The sequence below is a fragment of the Asterias amurensis genome, chromosome 9, assembly GCF_032118995.1.
Source record: "Asterias amurensis chromosome 9, ASM3211899v1".
Lineage (NCBI taxonomy): Eukaryota > Metazoa > Echinodermata > Asteroidea > Forcipulatida > Asteriidae > Asterias > Asterias amurensis.
Window position 1 is genome coordinate 22,106,650 of NC_092656.1, and position 24,222 is coordinate 22,130,871.

Genomic DNA, 24,222 nt, shown 5'->3' on the forward strand with positions numbered 1-24,222 from the left:
AATAACCATACACGCTGGTGTGCACGCTTAAACCGTACAAAAGCATAGTCTTCGCTGGTACGCACGCAATAGCCGCCGACAGCGTGGTCTGTGCTGCGAAGCATAAAGTTCCTCGGAAATGTTAGCTTGTTTACCGAAAACAACACAACGTGTAGGCTTTATTTGACCAAAATGACGCCATTACGAAACCTTGGATTGTTAGAAAGATTATTTTACTGTATAACGTAAGATTGTTTTCTTCCTTGTTTTGTTTTGTCTTGTTGATTCGGGGAAGTTTTTGCGGGGTGAAGACGCATTGATTTTGATCACATGCGCAATGGGAAGTTGCATCTTAAACAGCCGATGGGGCAGCAGCGGCGGTTTCTTTTGAGGTTTTACCGAGCGCTCGCCGCGGGGTCGTGAACTTCTGCGGCGGGCCGGCGGCTGATGGCGAAAACACAAAGAACAAGCAGACATACTTGGTTGTAAAACGTATTTTATTTAACAGAGCAACTCAAAATGATGAAACTACATAACGACGACGGCTTTTCTAATACTCAAACACAGATTTCTTTTAAATAATCGGACACTCTTTTGGTATTTTCGATATCATTTAGGAACATCGAAATTTTCAAAACATCGAAATTATTTTCGATATATCGAAAATCCGATATTACGATATGATTATAAAAGTGACATCGGCGATTTCGATGTAAAAAAAATATCGAGTTTTTGAGTATTTTCGATATATCGACGGACGTTATCTTGAGGATTTGAAAAATCTTGTCACACAAATTGTTCACCATATGCCTCTCTTAAAGCCATTGGACCCTTTCGGTACAGAAAAAAGTTCACAGATTTACAAATAATTTACAGGGTTTACAGAAGGTAATGGTGAAAGACTTCTCTTGAAATAGTAGTCCATGAAATGCTTTACTTTTTGAGAAAACGGTAAAACAATATAAATTCTCGTTAACAAGAATTACGGATTTATTTTAAACACATGTCATGACATGGCGAAACGCACGGAAACAAGAGTGGGTTTTCCCGCTATTTTCTCCCGACTCCGATGACCGATTGGGCCTAAATTTTCACAGGTTTGTTGTTTTATATATAAGTTGTGATACACTTGGACAATACTGTTTACCGAAAGTGTATAATGGCTTTAATATTTATGCATGAGGTACGTCACAATGCTAATTCAAAACGAGGCGATGGGCGCAGCCACTGCAAGTGATGGGGAATGTGCGCCCATAGCCTCATTTTGGGTAAGAATTATGGCGTCATGCATAAATATTAAGAGAGGCGTATTGGCTGTTCATGTCACCAATTTCTAAAAGTGAGGGTGTTGCTCAAGCATCAACACCAGATTAAATTCTTTCACACTTGTCTTTCACAAGATAATGATATTTTTCTTCAAAGTTATTCAAAATAGTCTTGCTTCTTACCGTCCGTGATTTCAACTCCGTCAGGATTCAACCACTTGGGCTGGAACGCTGGCAGGTTGTCGTAGGTACAACTAACAGACTTGATGGTGATGCCCAAAATAGATTGACTGACGACCTCAGCTACGGAAACTTTGTTTACTGTGAACAAATTAATTAATAGATTAATTAACAAAATTATTTGGGAGATGATTGACGAGTAACTGAATTTTAATTTAAAGGCAGTGGACACTATTGGTAATTACTCAAAATAATTATCATCATAAAACCTTACATGGTTCTGAGTAATGGGGAGAGGTTGATGGTATAAAACATCGTGAGAAACGGCTCCCTCTGAAGTGACGAAGTTTTCGAGAAAGAAGTAATTTTCCACAAATGAGTCCACTCATGTAGAATGACCCTTAAATGTACAAACTGAGAAACGCTTCATGTATGAACAGCATTCCAGATTGAAATGTTTTTGAACCTTTCTTTCAAACCACAATCCTTAGGAGTGGAATAGTTTCTCAAAATGATATAGGTTTTCAACAGCCGCAGAACTGTTTTTTGGGCCATGCAAAAAGTTGAATGGCCTTTTGACTGTGTTCGGTTTCCGTGAAATTTGATACTCCTGATCGTTAGCCGTGTCTCAACCTCCATGCTCAGATCAATGCACAGTGGACATTTTTTTTTAAATCTGTACTGGGCGGCACATTGTATTTTGCTCAGAATGCTGGGCAAGAATGGTTGAGTCCTGGGCAAGCCCGCCCAACACAGCCCACCCACCTTTATCACACGCCAATTCGACCCTGCCGGCTTTAAACGGCCGTTTAAGAATTCGTCGCTACCCTTTTATTCCCTTGTTAAACAACATGCAAACAAAAATAAAAAACACATTTTGTGTTCACTCTCCTATCACTCAATAGCCCTGTACTGGAAAGTGAGTTGTGTGACAAGCGACTCATTTTTGTAGGGCATGTCATGTTTGATTGTATTGATAAATGTTTTGTTTTTGTTATAGGCCCTCTATTCTATTTTATTGATTCAACTTCTGCCGATATTGTCTCTACTTATCTCGTCTCCACATTGCCATTTACTGAACCATTTACTGGTTTTTTTACTGTTTGTGTTTTGTCAGTGTCTTTTCATGAGCGACTAGTTTGTGTGCTTTCAATTATTTTAGTCTATTCTTGCATTGCTTTCTCATAGATACGTATGTATGTGCACACATTCGGGGGTCTCCATCCAACAAGCTTGCTTTTAGGAGACCTCCCTCACTTAATCTATTAAGTTTTTACTCCTGTAAAGTTATATTTTGTCATCCTAAATGATTGAGTGGAAACTATGAACTATATGAAACTGTACCTGGCGCTGGCTGAGAGATGTCTCCCAGAGTTACCGAGCGTGAGAAGTTACCAGCCGTGCAGGTGTACTTCCCGCTGTGCACAGAATCGATGAACCCCTCAATGATTAGGTCCGTTACGTGTTTGTCTGTGGCCTCTACAAACACCCTCATATCAGTATCTGATAAATTATGGGAAAAATTACATAACAATAATAATAATAATAATTGTGGCATCTTATATAGCCCACATGTCTGTCACTCAGTGACGCTCCTGGCGCCGTAAAATACAGTATTTCCTGCAAGATGTGGGACTTTGTTTGAATTATGAGACCTAATTCTGATAGCACCATGTAATGTTTTACAAGGTGCTTTGGCGCAATTTGCTGCCGATCGGACCAGGAACACAGGGGCAAACCCCATGGGACCAATGGCTTAACGTCCAATTCGAAGGACGAAGCAATAGTGAAGTGTCTTGCTTAAGGACATAGTGAAGTGTCTTGCTTAAGGACATAGTGAAGTGTCTTGCTTAAGGACATAGTGAAGTGTCTTGCTTAAGGACGCAAGTGTCACGATTCGGGATACGAACCCACACTCTGCTGATCAGAAACACCAGAGTTTGAATTCGGTGCTCTTAACCGCTTGGCCACGACACTTCGGTAAGCTTTGGCGTTTAAGCCGCCCGGTGTATTTCAGACACAGGCACCAGTGTGGCGCCAAACCAAATTCTGAATTAAGTACATGAAAAGTTTGACGTCTGAAACAAGTGAGATACAACCTTTGGCTGCGCCCAGCGATTTAAGGATCAGTTAAGAAGTTAGTGTATGTACTGATCTTACCTGATGAGACTAGGGTGCCATCAGGAGTCAGCCACTGGGGTTGAACGGTAGGGCTGAGGCTGAATGTACAAGGCACTCTAACACTGGTGGAGACGTCACTTTCGGACGCTTCCCCTAAACTCAAAGCTTTAAAAAAATTCAATAAAATTCTAAAATATCAATATAAACCACAAGGGAAACTGACTGGGTAAATTTGTAAATGATTTTTGGGGTTGAACAAAGAATTGACTAGAGTGGGATTCGAACCAACGACCTCCGGATTAACGTGCCGGCGCTCTACCAACTGAGCTATCTGAAATACACCAGGCGGCTTAAACGCTAGATAGCTCAGTTGGTAGAGCGCCGGCACGTTAATCCGGAGGTCGCTGGTTCGAATCCCACTCTAGTCAATTCTTTGTTCAACCCCTAAAATTCTAAAAGTTAGTCTGACATACTGACTAGAACAGTCACCCTGTAAAACTTTGTGAATGTTTATCACTCGCTCTCTTTAAACACAACACCAATCTTCTTTAAAGGCAGTGGACACTATTGGTAATTATTCAAAATAATTATTAGCATAAAACCTTACTTGGTTACGAGTAATGGGGAGAGGTTGATAGTATATTAACATTGTGAGAAAGTGATGTAGTTATCGAGAAAGAAGTAGTTTTCAACGAATATGATTTTGAGACCTCAAATTAAGAATTTGAGTCTCGAAATCAAGCATCTGAAAGCACACAATCTCGTGTGACAAGGGTATTTTTTCTTTCATTATTATCTCGCAACTTCGAGGACCGATTGAGCTCAAATTTTCACAGGTTTGATATTTTATGCCTATGTTGAGATACACCAACTGTGAAGACTAGTCTTTGAGATCTACCAATAGTGTCCAGTGGCTTTAAGGCTTGTTTGGGGTGGAGCTTGCACTATGAATTTTCTTTTAAGGGCTTTGCACAAGAAATCATTCACCTCACTACCACAAGGCTGGTTCAATCTTTCAGCCATGGAACAAAACAAAAAAACTTACCAGAGAGGCATTCAGGATTCTCCTCTTCTGTTGGAAAGCGGTTACAATCTAGCGAACTCGGCCATTGCAGACCATGTCTGAGCATGCTCAGTCTACACGAAGACTGAGCTTGCATGCAGAGGTCCTTGCAGGGAAGGGTGACATTATGCCCACCGACACCACAGGCCGGCAGGTACGTGCCACACACTAAGGGTTTAAGAAACTCCTGGCACCCACCACCCCTACTCAAAAGGGTGGTATAGGGAGCGATGACATCAAAGGCCTCCCTCTGGGTTGGGTAGAGATTGAAGTCTTCCAGGCCGGAACCAAACGGGACGGCGATCGGGGTTCTCGTCTGGCTGTGAAGGACGCCCGACCCTGTGCAGATCTTGACTGTGATTGGTTCACATGACCCTAAAGCAAAGAGTGTGAGTTGCGTATATCAGGCGTGGAATCACACTGAGCCCAAAAATTTGTTCTTTTTTTTACAAAAGGAGCAATTTGTAAAAAATTCCACAATCATGCTAAAAATAAGCTAGGGAATGTCTGATTTTCAATGTCATGTGAAAAAGACTTTTGAACTTGTGTATGCCTTGACTGCAGTCACTGTTTCCTGGAAGTTTGTGCATGACATTTTCTAAAATAAGTGTCAATCTGCCACCATGTTTGAAGATCGGTGTTCTTCTTTGACCTAGCTGGGGTTAGGTCTAAAGAAGAGATTCATAGCAGATAACCATTTATGTTTTCAGCACACTATAATCAGTGCCCTCTGTTGGCGGGTAGACACGGCTATTGTTACAGGGCACTGCCAGGGGTAACGCTTAGACAATACAATAAAATACTAATACTGGAACGTACCATGATCTTGTTGGAGATTGCCGTAGAAATCGTCGTCAAGTGGTGGTACTCTAAAATCTTCAGGAAGTAAAATTTAAAAAAACGTTATTAACCTGTGTTACCAGGATTGGGCATGAGCTAGGGTAAGGAGATGTGAGGGAGGCGGGTCTTAAAGGCAGTGGACACTACTCGTAACTACTCTAAATAATTGTTAGCACAAAAAATGACTTGGTAACCAGCAATGGAGAGCTGTTGATAGTATAAAACATTGTGAGAAACAGTTCCCTCTGAAGTAATGTAGTTTTTGAGAAAGAGGTAAATTCTCATTCAAGATCAAAAGACTCCAGGCCTGGAGCCTTTTACTATGCATCTGAAAGCACACAAATTTGTGCAACAAGGGTGTTTTTTCTGTCATTATTCTCTAGAGTTTCAATGACCAATTGACTCATAGAATTTTCACAGATTTGTTATTTTAGGCATATGATAAAGTGGGAAAACTGGTCTTTGGCAAATACCAAGGGTGTCCCTGGGGTGGATTTCACAAAGAGTAAGGACTCTGAGTCTTATCTCGAGTTAGGATCGGTTACTTGTCCTAACTTAGTACTATCCATGCAATTTGTATATCTCCTAGGACTAGTCCTAAGTTAGGAAATCGACCCCAGCGCCTTTAAGTGTCATTTTTTTTTATAATCTAAAAGGACCAGACTTCAGATTGGTTGGGGGCATTGTTATGCAGCCGGTGGTCATATCGCATCATGGCAAATATTAGGGTTTTTTTTGAAAACAAATTTGGGTTAAAACTACCTTCCAAGTTGCACTCCTGGCCGTAGCTATGACTTGGGAATCTCTCACACTCAAGGTTCTCAGGCCATCTAAAACCAAAGGATTCCATGACTGTGGCACATCCACTTTTCACCTCTGCGCAGAGTTCTCTGCAGGGAAATAGAGCTGGACGTCCCCCTTCCTGGCCACACCTGTATTAATTGACAAAATATCGTTTCAGTAAAATTTGAAATTTTGCATTGGAGTATACTTAGGTGAGGTTTGCGGTAACACCAGGTGGAAATCTCTTTTGAGTAGTGTTGGTTGAGAAAAGAATCGGTGGTTGACAACTCAACGATTCGATCAGTATGCTTTGACCGTCTTATGTCGTTTTCAGGTTAGATTGCCTTTTCCAGTGCTTACAGTTAGCAGCGCTATAATGAAATGAAATCTTTACAGTGAGCACAGAATCAGCCGCTAAGCAGCTCTAAGAAATTGGTCACAGGATAGCCACAGGAAATGCTCTACGGAAGTTTTTAGCGTAAAGAACATAGTATTTGGGTCTCTCCAAAAAGTAATGTATACAACTGATTATCAAAAAAGGTCTGTAATTGTGTTTCCAACACATTTGTCATCGAAAATGCCCTTGTGCAGTAAAAAGAATGGTCAATTTTGAGTAGGGAATGCAGGCCTGAAGTTGACACGCAGTCAACAAAGGTCATTGCCCCTGGTTTTGGACTTGGGGTCATGCCCCTTCAAAAGTTTCCCATTGACTTTTTAAGGTTTTAAATTGGCCTCGCCCTTTCAAACATGAAATTCCAGGCCTGGTTAATATTCGCATGGTGTCGTCGAATACAAAATCTGTAGTATATACCTGGTTGCATAGAAAGCACAGAGTAAGTTCTGCAGGTAAGGCGAGCACTCCAGTTCCGCAAAGGGAAGATTCTGCAGCATCTTAAGATTTCTGTCATCTCGAAGTAGGTCCCTGAGCGAACTGGTCATGGCCGTCTGCGTGTAGTTAAAGCCAGGCTGACACAGCGATTCCATGACGTCGTCACATGCTGCTGCTGTTGTACCTACACATTATAAATAAAAATCGTCAATCATTTTGAATGTTATTTTTTTAATTTTAATTAAACTGCAACAACTTGTCTGTAGAATGACAAAATTTTTATCAAACGAGGATGCGTATGGTAAACTGACCTCCCAGTTTTGTTTGACCGGGGACTGCAATAAAGGAAATTGACCTTGCTTTCTCTGATGGGATGATCAGGGCCCAGTTTCTTAAGGCCTGTATTAAGCACACAAACTTGCTCAGCACAGATAAATATTGCTTAACAGAAAAAGGTTACCAGTCAAAATTACATTACATTGTTTTGACTGGTTCCATAATCAATGTTTGCTTAGCATTTACATCACATTTACATTATGTGTGACTTATTTTTGTTTAGCAAAGAAATTTGTCAAGATGTATTCTATGCTTAAACCAGTTAACAGCTATTTGAATTAGGACCCAGCCAGCCAGGCATACACCAATCAGAATCCAATCAGTGATGTAAGATTTTGTTGGAGTGAGGAGAAGAAGGAAAAGTAAAAGGTGTCCGGTGTTTAGTTCGTTGTCACAAAAGGTTCAGCCGGAGAGTGACCTCTTCTTGTCACTCTACCTTGACAGTTTGACGCCTTTGAACAACCCAGTGTGTCCAAACTTCCTGAAGTGATTATAACGTGTTTTAACAACCACCTACACATCCTGCAATCTGAACAATAGGAGCTCCACATGGGAATTACCATGAGTGGCAAGACTAATCAATTTGCACTGTGTATACTGTATGCAGTTCATCACAGGACCACGTTGAAATGAGATGGCACTGGACACCGTTGAAATGAAATGGCAGTTTGACACAAAACCCGGGACTGTACAGGGTGTTGAAAATGAAACTTCCTAAACTAGTTAAATTAGTAAAGTGTTATGTCAAAAACTACCCAAAACTACAATACTTGCATTCATGGGGGAGGAGGGACAGTCTGACATGGACATACCCAGTAAGGACAGAGCTGATCATCCATGCTGACACTAGTCAGTGCGGAATATTCACCCACAACACAAGGCCATGGGGCCATGCACTGACTGTGGTGAATGTGATGCAGACCCAAAAGTATAATTACTTGCCGAGATAAAGGTTATCAAGTGACGTCTTAGATACAGCTAGTTACTTTCTCCGAACCTTCATTTCTGTCATCTCCACTTTCCCGTTGATCAGAGCATGATCAGAGTTGAAATGAAACAGGTTTCTTTCTCCATGGTTCTAACCACATCTCGGATTCCCCCGCCGCGCCGCCGCGACGGAGATAAAACACGCCACCTAGAGCCACTTTCCAGGTAGTGTCTCATCAGCTAAAATTACGTGTCCCCTTCCGAGGGGGGGGGGGGGGGGGGGGGGGGAGGGGTGGAGGGGGAGGGGAAGGGGGGAGGGGGAGGGGAGGAGGGGGGGGGGGTCTCACCTTATGCAGTGGTCGAAATTGCCGCTAGCCCACTAGCCAGGGACTGCAGATTGCGTGAATTGGCAGCCGCCTTATGTCATTTAAAGGGACACACCGGCTCACCGTTTACGCAATTTAGGGCTGTAGGATCATAAATAATCTTTGGCAAATGATGCAAATTAATGACGTCGAGAAGACGGATGGTACACGTTGGTAAAGAAAACGCTGGATCCCACCCCACCCCGTGGTCCAAGCTCTGAGGTGGTCCGAATGAAAAAAAATGAAAAAATGAAAGAAAAAACCCCAGCAGCTTCTGTAATGTCGACTGTTTTTAATGTTAAATAGTCGCAACTCGCAACATTAATTTGCTCCCCGGTGATAATATTATGTTGAATTAAGTGCAGAAGTTTCTATATCCATTTTTGACCTGCCTTTAAATTGATGTAATGTATAGGGCTACTATCAAATACAAATTAATGTCAGTTGAACAGTGTACTGAAATCAGATGATTCTTACCTTGTATTGGTAGGCATACCATACCGAGCAGGCACAGTAACACAAACATGGTTGGCATTTTGTTCCTATAGTTAACACCCACAGAACGATCAGCCAACAACATCCACACACTCCTAGCTCTCCTCGGGTTTGACTGCACGTTGTGTTTATGTTACCTCCAAGATTTATACCTAAACAGGTGACCATGAAAATTATTTGGAGGGGACGTGAGGTTTGGGCGCAAAATGGTCCCGGGAACTTTAGACAAGCGCTGACTTGCTTGATTTATCAGCTGCGCTAACGTTTACTTTCGTTTTCAGTATAGACCTAGAGGTTGGAAAGATTAGATTTCGGAATGAAATGTTTTTTCACCAACTAAAAATCCATTTGTTACAAGTGAAAGAGTAAAGCATGCAGCCATACTGTGAAAGGGTCTATATAGGCCTCGCGGTTTTTGTGCCACTGTTTCCAAAAGTCTGAGATCCCTTGTTTGTCACGTTTTCTTTCTTTCTATTTTGATACCGCTCTCTGCTGAGGATACGAAGGGAAAAGAGCACACTCCATTCTAAAAAAACGGGTCAGAATATTGACCCGGAGTCGAGTCCTGACTCATTTCGTGAGCATGACCCGGGATTTTTTTAATCAAAATATTTACAAAAAACATTGGTCAAACTGACCCAGAAACCAGGTCAAGTGTTCTTCTTTAAAGACACTGGACACTATTATGCCTAATTGTCAAAGACTAGCCTTCACAGTTGGTGTATCTCATTATATGCATAACATACTGTGAACACTGAGCTCAGTCGGTCCTCGAACGAAGTTGCGAGATAATAATGAAAGAAAACAAAAAACACCCTTGTCACACGAACTTAGTTGTGTGCTTTCAGATGCTTGATTTCGAGAGCTTAAATTCTAAATGAGGTCTCAAAATCAAATTCGTGTAAAAATACTTCTTTCTCGAAAACTACATTACTTCGAGTTAATCCAACGGTTCTTTTCAGAACCACCCCAACTCATTTAGAGACAGTCATTACATGGTGTAATACCGCAAACTCTTCTATATCTTATTTCCACCATGCAAAGTTTCAAATCCTACTTACATTACTTCAGAGGGAGCCGTTTCTCACAATGTTTTATATGAACAGCTCCCCATTACTCGTTACCAAGAAATGTGTTATATGCTAATAGTTATTTTGAGTAATCAATAGTGTCCACTGCCTTTAACCAGTATAGTTTCCGGGTCAGCCTGACCGGGAACGGGTCAGGCTGCCCGTACCAATTCTCTGTGACCCGGAAGTTTGTTTTCCTACCAGCTGACATTCAGACTTGGAATTGTCATCCTCAAAAATGTTCATTATTTGTGTTGGATTCCCTTTTTTGAATCGATTTAGAAGAACAAAATTCTTATTCGATTCAGTCCTCAAAGTGTTCACAACAGATTTTGCGGCTATCGTGACTGTGGGTAATTAGGAGAAAAACGAAAGTCATTTCAGTGATTGCAGATAACTGCATTATTTGGTTGCGAAATTTGTTGATTCACACGATCGACATCTACCGGGTACTGGAGAAGGATATGATATGGGGGTGTATTTATTTAGTGTTAACCTTCCCTGAAGCTGAATGACTTGTATCCTGGAATGTAAACTACAGCTGAAAAGCTTGATAACAGATGTATATCTATGCACTGTCAATTACTGCCACAACCTCCTCACTGGGATTATTTAGCAGAGCTCTCAAAACAGTGTTTACGGTGCCCACACTTTTTATCATTTTGACACCTGCTCAAATTGTTTATAGCATTCAAACACACGCACAATAATCTACACATTTTTTTTAAAGGTCTTACATAATGTGAAAAAGTGGGTACAAAACTTGCTTAGATAGTGTTGAATTTCTAAACACTATTTTTACAGTGTGTTTTATTCAGGTGCAATGAGCGAACATAATTGTAGGCACCCCTCAGGAAAGTGGACATGTTTGTATCTTTACCTGACGACAACAGTATTGCAAATTATTTCTGGGGGTAATATAAATAACCTACAGTGTTTAGGCGTATGGCACACTGTGGACATAAAAATGGCCCAATTATTTCAACTTTGTCAGGGCCACTGTAGGCTTATTCACTTCACGAAGTAAACACGGGTCCAATACTGCATTGTCTCGGCCCACTCTTTACATTCATGCTCTATCAAAGAAGGGAATAAGATTATTCTCTAGGGAGTTTGGTATTAATTTGTTTTGTTTTAAAAGCTTAAGGGGAATTTTGAAGGTCCTGTGTTTTCGCAAAGGATCTGCTGCAGCTGATGTCGCGTCATGGATGCCGCGTGTACTCAGTGCCAGTCACTCCATTAGGGTCACACCCCGCCGGGGTTGAAGCCCAACGGCGCACGGTGCCGGGTACGCCATCTCGCCAAGGCCGCGACTGATTAATCTTTAACCCATGTTTTTTTTAAAGGGGAGTAATGGTTTTGGGAAAGATTCAAGCGCTGCGACAAATAATTCCTTACCAAATTTTCCAGAGACAATAATATCAAATAGAAAAGCTTTGCAAACCTCCATGGCTTAGTATTAAAACCTATAACGACAAACCAGGGCCCAATTAATCATAGAACAAAAAGTAGCTAAGCATAATAATATTACGCTAACCAGAATAAGGTTTACAGCCAAACTAGCCATGTCACAAGTACAATGTATGACTGGTATCCTGCTCATTTCAGCTTTAGTAGAAGTGTCCTAAGCAATATTTTCTGTTACAAGCAGCTCGATTGAGTCAACTATGCCTACCTATTAAAACGTAATTACAACAACAATTAAAAGCTGACTTCTGGTTTTTGTATTAAAAGGTGTTAGATCTAAGGAAGTACGATGAGAACATTCATGGAGTTTTGAAAGGACTTTGCAACAGAAGCATTGAATTCCATAATTCGAAATTATCAATCCAACTCGTTCTAATAATATTCTTGTGTCAATATCTAATTTAAGTGCCATGCAATGGAAGACGTAACACAAACAATCGGTACTGGGCCTTGCTCTTGCTCAAAAATGGTCAATACTGGAATAAGTGAGGGCGATCTTGGATGCACCCCTTCGTGCCCCAATGAAAAACCTACAGGATAAACAGCGTGTACCTATTATAACAATCCCCTTTGCCGCAATTTACTGACTGCATTTAGTGAAATCGAACCTTCTTAACGTTTAGAACACATGGGGAGCCCTCTACCAGATTGTGTTGGCTTTTTACGGGACCTTTCTGCATAAGGAAAGTTATCCTGTCGATCGTTTCATTTGGGCGCGATAACTAATCGACATATTTCGTCTGTTTGTTTAAGAGTGTTAATACTTAAATTAATATTTTGAATTCGTGCTGGTGCATTGAGACCCATTATATAATTTTGTTCTCGACTCAACCACCGAAATGTCTCAATGCAAATAAATGTCTTCAGGACCATTTCCCAAGCTCCGCTTCTAAGTTTTTAAAATGGATCCCTTTGCAGCGTCATATTGTTTGCACCTATAGTTCTTGATTTTCACTATAAAGTTGTAGGACTATTCATTAAACCATAAACAGATCGCTCTTGAGCGATTATGTAGCTTATTTTTGATATTACCATGGAAAATAAATGATCCTTGAACCTTGAACCTTAACACTAAATGTCAGAGCCGGGGCTAAAGTTGTTTTGGTTTTTATTTGATCGGATCGCATGCAGACGTCACGCCGTGCCATGGTAAACATAAGGCCGTGGTGGCAAACATTAAGTAGTATTTGGCCTCGCAATATTGACTCTTATACTGCAGACCCTCATAGATGTAGTTGCCCGTACTTCAAGATGGGGCGATTTCTAGTGTGTCTTCAAGTCATTGCTCTGTTCTGGCACCAAGGTAAGATTGTAGGCACTGCTCGGCTGAGTGTTCCAAGACAGCAACAATAATTATGCAAAATTAGGATTTGAAAGTTTGCACGGTGGGCCAAACTATATAAGAGAAGTTTGCGGTATTCCTTTTGAGTGACACTCAAAAGAGATATTCACATGGTGTTACCGCAAACCTCTCTTAAAATTAGAATAATCATAATCAAATATCATAATCATACCAAGTCGCTACTTTTAATATTTTAACGATTGTAGCATTGAATGCGTGTTGAAACATTGTGAAAAACGTAATCCACTACTTTGACAAACATAGAAACATGCATGGATAGTACTTCAACATTCCTAGTGTGCCATCTCTGTCAATGATGACAACCCTGGCGCAAAAAAGAAGAACTTTGCTAAGTTCGAAAGCTATGGTTTCCGAAATAGGAGGATGCTATAAGTGCAGGTATGATCTTCCTTGAACAGTCAAGTGGCATTGCTTTTGAGACACTCAGTTGAGCACTCAACTTTATGATTGTCCTGGCCCGTTCTTTCATTCTACAAGGCATGACCTACAACCTCAAACCTCCATTAATATTTATAGGGTATTTTCTAATGTTAAAGGTACCTCGAGTCAACTCGACATCCCGCAGCTGTGCAAAGATGAAGGCATTGATATTCCCACCTCGGACCCTCAGTATGTTGAACAACTTCAGTTGAGTGAACTCCGCGAAACTATCACGTATTTGCAAGGTACAGTTTCTATATAATTGACTAACATACATACCACAAACAACCTTTGATTTTGACAACTTGTTGAATTCGTTTTTTTGATCCGTCTCATCAAAGTTCAACTTTCCTTCAAAACAAATAATAATTTGGCCCTAGCACTCGTTGCTCCAGTGGTTGGACTGCACAGGTTTAGTTAAAGTTTGTTGGTTCGAAACCGGTCAAGCTATTTGCTGATTTCACGTACTGCACCTCTTTCGAACTCCTTGCCCAAATATTGGCGTGTTAACACTGCCAAAGTCGTTATGGTTCCATCAAAACAATCACAACGTTATCGTTCCAAAAATTACTGACTATATTATAAAACGGGTCCAATCAGAGGCCTGATCCATTTCTGGGTCAGGTTGACCTGGGTCAGGTTGAGAATGGTAAAAGTAAGAGGGGAATTTCGACCAGGATTCCGCCTTAAGAAGTTTTAACCATTTCTGGGTCGTTTTGATACGATTCCGGGTCATACTATAACCCGGTTCCAGGCCTGTAGCTTGTTTGGCTTTTGACAGAAAAGGGCAGGGGCACCAAGGTATTTTCTGCTAGGTAAAGGGCACCCTATGAGCAAATTGTAAATTTCTACTGGTGCATTTCAAAGGCACCAAGGCAATGATCTGATTTTTTTTTCTTCTAGAGTGTGAAATGTGTTTTTGTATTTATACCAGGTCTATTGGACTCGGGTTGTTCAGAGTTCTTGGGACGTTTTCTCTGCACCTTTTACCTACCACAACCCGATGTGGTCGTCAACAACCCTTCGCGGGGCCTCGGTCAACCACACTACCGTCGACCTTGCCTCGAGGTGAGCCGGCAGGTATGGAAAAGCTGCCGCTCCACTGCCCGCCAACTCAACCTAGATAGGACTGAGGAGTTTCGCTCTATGCATTACCGTAACGAGAAACAGGGCTGCCTAACAGGTATATATATATATATTTTTAAGGCACTGGACACATTGGTTATTACTCAAAACAATTGTTAGCGTGAACCTTTACTTCATAATAGCAATGGAGACCTATTGATAGTATAAAACATTGTTAGAAACGGCTCCCTCTGAAGTATCGTAATTTTTGAGAAATAGGCAATTTCTCACTCAATTTATAACAAAATGCTGCAGCTGAAGCCCTTTTATTACGCATCTGAAAGCACACAATGTGATGCAACAAAGGGTGTATTTTCTTTCTATTCTCTTGCAATTCGATGACCAATTGAACCCAAATTTTCACAGATTGTTTTTGTTTATGCATTTTGTTTTGGGCTGCACCAATAGAGAATACTGGTCTTACTCACAAACATGTAATTCACAAACCTGTATTCACAAACATGTGTTCATAAAACCAGTATTCACAAACCTGTTTTCGCAAACCCGTATTCACAAACCTGTAACCACAAACCTGTATTCGCAAAACCTATTTTCGCAAACCTATATTCACAAACCTGTATTCACAAACCTGTTTTCGCAAACCCGTATTCACAAACCTGTATTCACAAACCTGTATTCGCAAACCCGTATTCACAAACCTGTATTCACAAACATGTATTCACAAAATCAGTATTCACAAACATTCAAAAACCTGTATTCACAAACCTGTTTTCGCAAACCCGTATTCACAAACCTGTATTCACAAACCTGTATTCACAGACCTGTATTCGCAAACCCGTATACACAAACATGTATTCACAAAACCAGTATTCACAAACCCGTTTTCACAAACCTGTATTCACAAACATGTATTCACAAACGTGTATTCGCAAACCCGTGTTCACAAAACTGTATTCACAAAATTGCAAACCCGTTCACAGTTGAAGAGCTGTACCCGCCAGCAGACGGACCGCTTCTACACCCGTTTCCACAATGTGAAGACATCACCATCTCAATGTGTCCGCCCGAAATCGGCTACACAAAGACATCCATGCCTAACTATCTGGACATGACCAATCAAGATGAAGCAGGGCTGGAGGTGCATCAGTATTTCCCCTTGGTGAAAGTTCAGTGCTCTCCACATCTTCGGACCTTCCTCTGTGCAGTTTATGTGCCCAGGTATCTCACATTTACAGTCATCGATAATGATATTGCAATCCACCATCACATCATTGCGTGGTCAGAACTAAGCACCCAAGATAGTTTCGACAGACCATTTCTTCTGTGAAGTTTTCATATGCTTTGTATGAGTAATTAAAATTTCAGGCAGCATTTTTGACACTGCCACAAACATTCCCCAAATAATATGTTCGTTTCTAAAAACATTCATGCATCTACGATACACTTCACTCAGGAAATGTTGGTACACCATCCATATGAATCTAAACCCTCTAATGTTATGACTCTTTTGTTTATGATTCCTATTCCCATTTCTGCAGGTGTGTTGAAGATGGTTCCAGCCCGACCCAACGTGTCCCATGCAGAGAGCTGTGTGAAGAAGCTAGGAGTGGATGTAGGGAGCTCATGAATAAGTTTGGTTTCAGTTGGCCTCAAAATCTTGAATGTGAGAGACTGCCACGTCAAGAGACCGGAGCTTGCAACCACGGAGGTATCAAAATAACAGTTACTGTATTTGAAAACTTGGATCTAAGCTACATAATGATCTCGGATTAAAAATATTACAAAAAATCTCCTGTTTTGCAGGTTTACCAGCCGTTGTCGCCAACCAATGTGAAGACATCACCATCCCGATGTGTAGTTCCGACATCGGCTACACAAAGACATCCATGCCTAACTATCTGAACATGACCAATCAAGATGACGCAGGGATAGAGGCGCACCAGTTTTACCCCTTGGTGAAAGTTCAGTGCTCACCTTATTTTCAGAAATTCACATGTGCGGCTTATGTGCCAAGGTATGTCCACCTTTCTAGACACACAATAATGATATCACATGTTCAGAACTCTATTTGCATACACCCGAGAGTGTTTCGGCAGAATATTTTGCTCATTTTGAAATTGTCTAAGCTTGGTTGAGTAAACAACTGATATGAGTTAAAGTTTCAGACATCATTCCCCTACCTATTTGGAAAACAAAACCTTCCCCAAGCCACGATACTACACTTCAGTTTACGGATTATGGCCTGTAATATTCATGTCAATCTAAATCTTTTATTATATGACTCGGTCGTGTATATCTAAGAAGTTGTTCTCCCATTATTTTAGGTGCTTCGATGATGGTTCCAGCCCGACCCTTCGTGTCCCATGCAGAGAGCTGTGTGAAGAAGCCAGGATTGGATGTAGGGAGCTCATGGCTATGTTTGATTTCGGTTGGCCTGAACGACTTCAATGTGAGAAAATGCCACGTCGAGAGACCGGAACTTGCTATGACGGAGGTATACAAGCAACCATCCATTAATGAGCTTTAAAAGGGATCTCCTGGAAAAAAGGGGAACAACCTTCGTTCGAACAAAAAGTTCTTCTTTCAAACGATTATAATCTTTGTTCGAAACACCGTTCAAATGCAAACAACCTTGATCAAACGAAGAATAATCCTGGTTCGAACAAAGAATAATCCTGGTTCGAACGAACAAATATTCGTTCGGACGAAGCTTCATCTGGGCTCAAGCGAAAAAAAGATCTTCATTACACGAACATTTTTTTCTTTACGTCGTTCTGTTGCAGATATACTTCCTTTCTAACTAGGATTTGTTTCCATTTATACACAGATTGTTGCCAATTTTATTTTGACGCTCCTGTATTTAAACCCTTGTTTCTGGTGTTGTATATATAACTAAATTCTGGATTGTTTGCAGGTTTACCAATCGCTGCTCCTAGCAAATGTAAAGACATTACCATCCCAATGTGTAGTTCCGACATCGGCTATACAATGACATCCATGCCTAACTATCTGAACATGACAGACCAAGTGGAAGCAGCGCTAGATGTGCAGATGTTTTCCCCATTGGTCGACCTTGGGTGCTCTCCGTATCTTCGGATCTTCCTATGTGCGGCTTATGTGCCCAGGTATCTCCACTTTCTAGATACATAATAATATTGTTGTCATCCCTTCGATTCAGCGCATAGTCAAGACTATCTATATTCGGCTAACTGTTCTTATTTGAAGTTTGTAAACATTATTTTGTTTGAGTAATAGCTTCTCTATTTACAATTTCAGTCACCATTCCGCCCGCTAATGTTCATAAAATGCAAAATAGCTGTTAAGCTCCCATTATGACATGGTTGGCTTAAGGCGTAAAGCGCTCGCCTTTCACCAAGGTAACCCTAGTTCGATACCCGGTCGGGGCCATATGTGAGTTGAGTTGTGCTTGGTTCTCTGCTGTGCCACGAGGGTTTTCCCAGACCATCCGGTTTTCCTCCCTCGGGAGAAACCAAGCACTTTCGATCTGTGGCTGTGCTCGGTCACAATGTGGCTGGCTGCCAGCCCTTGCATGCCTGCCTCTCGAACACGTTGTAGTGTCCTTCGCAATTCAGCTCTTATAGCTGCGAGTAAGGATGATTAGCCTCCTAGGTTATTATAATATTTCAGTTTTATTGCGGCACAACTCATGTAAATATAAATCCGCTAAACTTAGTACTTAGGACATCTACAAGAAGTTCTTCTTTCACTGGTCCAGGTGTGTTGAAGATGGTTCCAGCCCGACCCTACGTGTCCCATGCAGAGAGTTGTGTGAAGAAGCTAGGAGTGGATGTAGCGAGCTCATGACCGAGGTTGGATTTGTTATGCCTGAAAATCTTCAGTGCGAGAGACTGCCGCGTCGAGGGACTGGAACTTGCTACGATGGAGGTATTAAAGAGCTTTATAGAAGGGATATCATAGGGAACCTAATCGGGGCGAAAAAAATCTTTGCTCAATCGAAAATGATCGTCGTTCCAACAAAAATAACTTTGTTTGCACTGTTTTAGATTGTGGAGGCCCTTTTTCATTAGATGTCGATTGGTTGCTTGCAGGTTTACCAGTCGCTGCTCCTACCAAATGTGAAGACATCACCGTCCCGATGTGCCAAATTGGCATCGACCACACACAGACAGCCATGCCTAACTATTGGAACATGGTTACCCAGGAAGAAGCAGAGCGAGAGTTGCAGCAGTTTTACCCCTTGGTGAACCGTCTGAGCTCTGTGACTCTTCGGTCCTTCCTCTGTGCGGTTTATCTGCCCAGGTATTTCTTTTCTATAGAGTTAACACAATCAAGTTGTTTAAATCCACCTTCACAATATTGCGTTGCCAGGACTTTATGGCACACGCCTAAGACAGTTTCGGAAGATTAGATTTTGTATTTTCAGTTTGTTTGCTTTACAGTAGAATAATTCAGACATCATTCCTCTATACCTGTTCACATTGAAAAAGAATCTTTCTACATCCATGACAAACCTTCAGTTAATGGGTTATGCAACACCAAATCTAAATCTAAAACGTCTTTGACTCGTTTTTCATTACGTAAGAAGAACTTTTGTCATTTCTTCAGGTGTGTTGATGATGGGTCCCGCACGACGCTCGTTGTTCCATGCAGAGAGCTGTGTGAAGAAATTAAGAGTGGATACAGCGAGCCCATGACTAAGTTTAGTATCAATTGGCCTGAAAAGCTTCAATGTGAGAGACTGCCACGTCGAGAGACTGGAACTTGCTATGGCGGAGGTATCCCGAAAAACTGTTCTTTTTTCTTTCTTTTTCAAACCTAAATTAAATGGATCTCAGGCTTTCTATCTTTTGACTCGGTTATATTCCTATTGTTTTACACACCACGTTCAATCTGCTGAAAGCATGTTGGGTGTGATGCGTTTCGTAATAACTCTGAGAAAATAAGTGGCCATACAAAAGTGCCTGGTAAGAAGCATTGCAATTTTCACAGGTTCACTTTATTGTATACAACTTCATAGGATTAAAACAATCGAACGGTTCTAAAAACCAAAGGTGCCTTTCAGGACACATTTTGCTCCTTGTTTTTGACAGACGTACCGGTAGATGATGAGGATTCAGATGATGTTCCGAGCCGGACCACCGCAGTGGCAGCACGTCGTTATGAACTCAAGGATCTAGGGTTGCCATCACTGTTCCGAGGCTGGGTTGATGTACAGGGACAAGGAGCGGCTAATGACTACTGCAGGTAAGACTCCATGCAATGACGTCACACTGTGCTTTCGTCACACATGATGCATGCACTGCCATCTTCGTATAATGGTGCACGCTCACAAAGGCACTAGACAGTGTTGGTAAATACTGGAAAACATCAATTTTAGAATACAAAATTACTTGATAATGAGCAGTTGAGAGCTGTTGACAGTGTGAAACATTGCGAGAAACTTATTTTGTGTGTGTGGATATTCTTACTTAAATGCAGGGTGGTGTCCATAAGCACGCAGCCCTTCCTGTCATGCGCACTGGCCGGCATGCAGGGAGACGGAGAATACAACTACAACAGTACGGGGGCGTGGTTTGATGCAGGTCACATGGACACATGGTACATGAGAGATGTCAATCAAGATGGGAGGGACGACTACTGCAGGTAAACGAGAAACGGTGTTTCTTCTTTTATGTTTTCGTTAGTGCGCATGACGTCACACTGTGCAACAGTGCGCGTGCTCACTGAGCCAAAGGAGGCAGATGATTGGACGACAGTTCCTCTTGGTGCGTAAAAGTGCGCGTGACCATTTTTGTATAACGGCACACAATCAATCATCCACAATAAGTTTATTCAATGCTGCAGAAATCATAGTTATTCAACATGAATAATAGTAATACAAACTTCAAACAACATCTACGTGCTGGGTGAAGCAACAGCTTTTGTTCCCCGGCCTGCCTATGGACGGACAGACAAAAAGAGAGACATTTTACTGCTGTTATACTGTTTAATAATGTTGAATATTCATATTTTTTATCTGTTCTGTAAATTGTCGCTTGCGCTGTTGGATGTTTAATAAACACCCTTAAAATTATTCACTAATACTTCCATGTTCTTTTATATTTTTGATTTCGATAGGTGTGTGGGTTGCGTACCCGAGACATACATCTCATGCCTCCTCGCGGATGACGGTGGATTTTCAGGTGCGGTGTTCGACTTCCAGCCTACTCAAGGAGGTTGCCACTACATCAGGGTCAACCCATTCTTTGGAACGCCGTAAAAAATAAAACATTTTGCTGTTTAAGCTATTTAAAATAATTACGTCCACATAGCCTCTCTTTGTGTGTCTACTATTGATAACCGAGGACTTTTACAAAAGGGATCCGGGAAAAAGTCACACCGGGGACAGTCCTCGGTAGATTTTGTGTTCAAAACCAATGGGAACGTCTGAAAACAACGTCTGAAAACAATGTCCAAACAATGGGAGAACAAAGAGAAGTCCTCGGTCTGCACCATTAACATGCCGGTGTGTGTGTGTGTGTTGTGTAGTATTAACACTGTGCATAGGTATGTTATGGTTACCTAAGTTACAATAAACCGTTATCACATTGCAGCCATCTTGAATTTCTACCATTGATATCAATGTTACCAAACCACGGCTGGAAGAACAAAATAGTCTGGTTCCTAAATGTAAGATGAATATTAGCATGCATTATTGTTATTCGGTACGAGGGACATGACCAAGATGGAGGCAACATGATTAAGGTATATATACAGTCCTTGCGTAAATTTTATAATTTGTTGAAGGTGTTGTTTTGTACGCCAATATACAGGTGTCACAACCAACCCAACGGGTTTGTGGTTGGAACAGAGGAAGAATAAACCACTGCAGAAATAAATTTGCACTTAAGCTAATCAATTGCATACCTCTGCTGTATGGATCAACAATGTCTTTAAACTAAAAATGCTTTTGCCAAGTGCTTTATATTTAATGAAACACACAACTACAATCCATAGGGTTTCATCCACAAAAATAAATAAAAAATAACTCACGATTCCAATACATCTGTGCCGTAGTATGCAAGCGAGAACTTTATGACTGTAGCACTTAACTTCACATCACCCCACTGACTTCAAAACTGTTACGCTGAACATCCATTCACTTTCCCCCATACAAAAGTACCACTCTGTACACTCAAGTAAACCAGTGAAATTTCCAAGACATTCCTGAGGGACTAGCTACGCCCCACGGAACAAAAGACCAACCCTAACAATGCCTTTGTACTTACTTGTTCTCGGCACGCGCAGTGTAGGCGTTGATCGAGGTGCATGCTGGTCTAGCTAGCGCTCAAATATGATCTCTAGCTAGACCAGCATGCACCCCATTCAACAGTTAGCGCTTGCGCGAAGGGTATTTGCAAAAAGGTTTTATTTCGAACGTGACTCTCCACTCCCTCCCCACTAATCGAAAGTCAAGAAGTGAAAACCGGCGCTTTTTGTTGGCGAATCTTTTGCACGACTCTCGCATGCAGAATATTTAAAACGTGATACCATAACGAAATAAAAGCAGACTTTACAATCATCCTTAAAAGGCACTGAACACTATTGGTAATTTCTCAAAATGATTGTTAGAAGTAACGTAGTTTTTGAGAAAGAGGTAATTTCTCACTCAAATACTAAAAAGATTTCCAGGCTTCATCTTTCACTATGCATCTGAAGGCAAACTTGTGCAACATGGGTGGGTTTCTCTATCGTTATTTTCTTGCAACCTCGATGACCAATAATTGAGCACAAATTGTCACAGATTTGTTTGATATTCTATGCATACTGTCGGGTTGGGATGCATCAAACGAGAATACTGCATGGTCTTTCAGTTACCAAAGTCTACAGGGCCTTTAATGTTCGTCTACTAGCTATACCACTGCATGCCAGGGAATTCTCATTGCAGGAAACTTGGTTTTGTTTGTGTGTTTTTTTTGCTTGAAAACTTCGAACTGGCTGTGCAGCCGGCGCACGGTGCCAGGTACGACAGCTCACCAAGGTCACAGTTATTTACCTTCAAACCCACCGGGGATCTGCAGTTTTTGGTCTAGGGAAGGATTTGCATTGATTTGAGACTCTGGCAGCAGAGAAGGGAAACAAGAAGTCGTCTGAACAAATTTGTGCATACACTTGAAAGGCGCTGCACTCTTTTGGTAATTACTCAAAGTAATTCGGCGTAAAAACTTACTTGGTAACGAGCAGTGGAGAGCTGGGCCCAATTTCACAGCGCTGCCAAATTTGCGTGCTTACTGTAGCAGAAAAAAAAGTTGCGCTATATGAAATAGAAATTGCACAGTAAGCACAAACTCAGCCGTTAAGCAGCGCTATGAAATTGGGCCCTGGTGGTAGTAAAACACGGGTTAGCAGAAAAACTGGGCGGCCATTTTGCGTGTTTACCGTGGATTTGCATTGTGACGTCATTTATTTTCGTGCGGTAAGCACCGGAAGGTTAGCATGCCTTTTCGTCTGCGCTTACGGTTAGCAGCGCTATATGAAATAGAAATTGCACAGTAAGCACAAACTCGGCCGTTAAGCAGCGCTATGAAATTGGGCCCTGGTGGAAGTAAAACAAATTGCGAGAAACGGCTCCCGCTGAACTAACGTAGATTTTGAGAAAGAGGTATTACTCATTCAATAAAAGACTTCAGCTGAAGCCTTAATATGCATCTGAAAGCACACAAAGTTGTGTAACAAGGGTGTTTTTCTTTCATTTATCTCTTGCAACTACGATGACCCGACTGAGCCTAAATTTTCACAGGTTTGTTATTTTATCCATTATGTTGGGACAATAACCAAACGTGTACAGTGCCTTAAAACAATGGGGGTGAATGCAAACTTTAAAGGGGATATTTACTGAATAAGTTCTATAATTATAAATACTTAACATAATTAAGTACTCTTTAGTTTTAATGGGCAATAGTTTATACCAGAGTTATACCCTCCCTAAAAGACAATGCATCTGTCTCGGCGTTTGTGACGTAGCCTGCAGCTTGTGCCTCCGTCAATAAACCAATCAAAACTTGAATTAAAAAAAAAAGTAATCAGTGTTTTCACTTTTGCTACGTTTTTAGGCATACAGTGAATGAGTCCGATAATCACAATGTTTGCTCATAATACTTTCTTCTTGAATGGCATTGCACTTGGAAACAAAAAAAGAAGCACTATTAATACTTCTTGGCATGGAGCTCAGGGCAATGAAGGCAGCACAGTAGAGGGTGGTTGACTATACGCAGCCACGAAGTATACACCAGTCAAGGGTATAAACTTACTACTCTCAATAAGGATAAATCGTATATACTTGTACTCTCTAAATGTAAAAGAGTGAAAAACACCACTCTTTACATTTCGAGCTGTCCCTCATATGGCTCTTCAAAGGGAGTGGTGGTTATTTCACTCTTTTAGAGAGGTTTCACTCCAGGACAGAGTGAAAAATCACTCAAAGGGATGAAAACTTCAATCTATAAGAGTGGAAGACCACTCGGAAAAGAGTTGTCCTTCATATGGCTCTTGAAAGAGTGCTTTTTCACTCTTTTACATTAAGAGAGTACAGCACACTTGGGGCTCCTCGCTCCGAGCCAAAGGCATGTTGTAACACGATTGTTTTCACTGACATCGTCTTCAATGTTTATA

The 24,222-nt window shown here is 41.2% G+C and overlaps 2 protein-coding genes across 4 annotated transcripts in view; one reads left to right on the forward strand and one right to left on the reverse strand.

The window, feature by feature from the left end:
• Nucleotides 1–23,590, reverse strand: part of LOC139941778 (uncharacterized) — a 37,857-nt gene extending 14,267 nt beyond the window's left edge. Inside the window, exons 1-9 of one of the 3 annotated variants that reach the window (XM_071938394.1) lie at nt 21,604–23,590; nt 9,166–9,335; nt 7,043–7,244; nt 6,211–6,380; nt 5,428–5,484; nt 4,591–4,983; nt 3,585–3,710; nt 2,769–2,927; nt 1,428–1,565 (exon numbers count right to left, since the gene is read on the reverse strand). In XM_071938394.1, the coding sequence (XP_071794495.1) occupies nt 1,428–1,565; nt 2,769–2,927; nt 3,585–3,710; nt 4,591–4,983; nt 5,428–5,484; nt 6,211–6,380; nt 7,043–7,244; nt 9,166–9,268 (1,348 nt within the window). In that variant the 5' untranslated portion in view covers nt 9,269–9,335; nt 21,604–23,590. Of the gene's footprint in view, nt 1–1,427; nt 1,566–2,768; nt 2,928–3,584; nt 3,711–4,590; nt 4,984–5,427; nt 5,485–6,210; nt 6,381–7,042; nt 7,245–8,208; nt 8,362–8,393; nt 8,511–9,165; nt 9,336–21,603 lie in introns of those variants that run through there. The other 2 variants (XM_071938396.1, XM_071938395.1) reach the window with 2 other exon arrangements.
• Nucleotides 12,859–21,612, forward strand: LOC139941779 (uncharacterized). Its single transcript, XM_071938397.1, has 14 exons — nt 12,859–13,023; nt 13,620–13,748; nt 14,438–14,686; nt 15,570–15,807; nt 16,128–16,297; nt 16,393–16,603; nt 16,914–17,083; nt 17,504–17,714; nt 18,326–18,495; nt 18,660–18,870; nt 19,177–19,346; nt 19,662–19,815; nt 20,050–20,214; nt 20,689–21,612. Exons 1-14 carry the CDS (start codon nt 12,867–12,869, stop codon nt 20,828–20,830), a joined length of 2,547 nt encoding a protein of 848 aa, XP_071794498.1. The 5' UTR covers nt 12,859–12,866; the 3' UTR covers nt 20,831–21,612.
• Nucleotides 23,591–24,222: the final 632 nt, after the last annotated feature.

Bases quoted from the DNA above. Each gene is read 5' to 3' on its own strand.
- LOC139941779 (XM_071938397.1), top strand. From the start codon at position 12,867: ATGGTAAACATAAGGCCGTGGTGGCAAACATTAAGTAGTATTTGGCCT. The intron at 13,749-14,437 runs GTACAGTTTCTA...TATTTATACCAG, and splicing joins AACTATCACGTATTTGCAAG to GTCTATTGGACTCGGGTTGT. The intron at 14,687-15,569 runs GTATATATATAT...ACCCGTTCACAG, and splicing joins GAAACAGGGCTGCCTAACAG to TTGAAGAGCTGTACCCGCCA.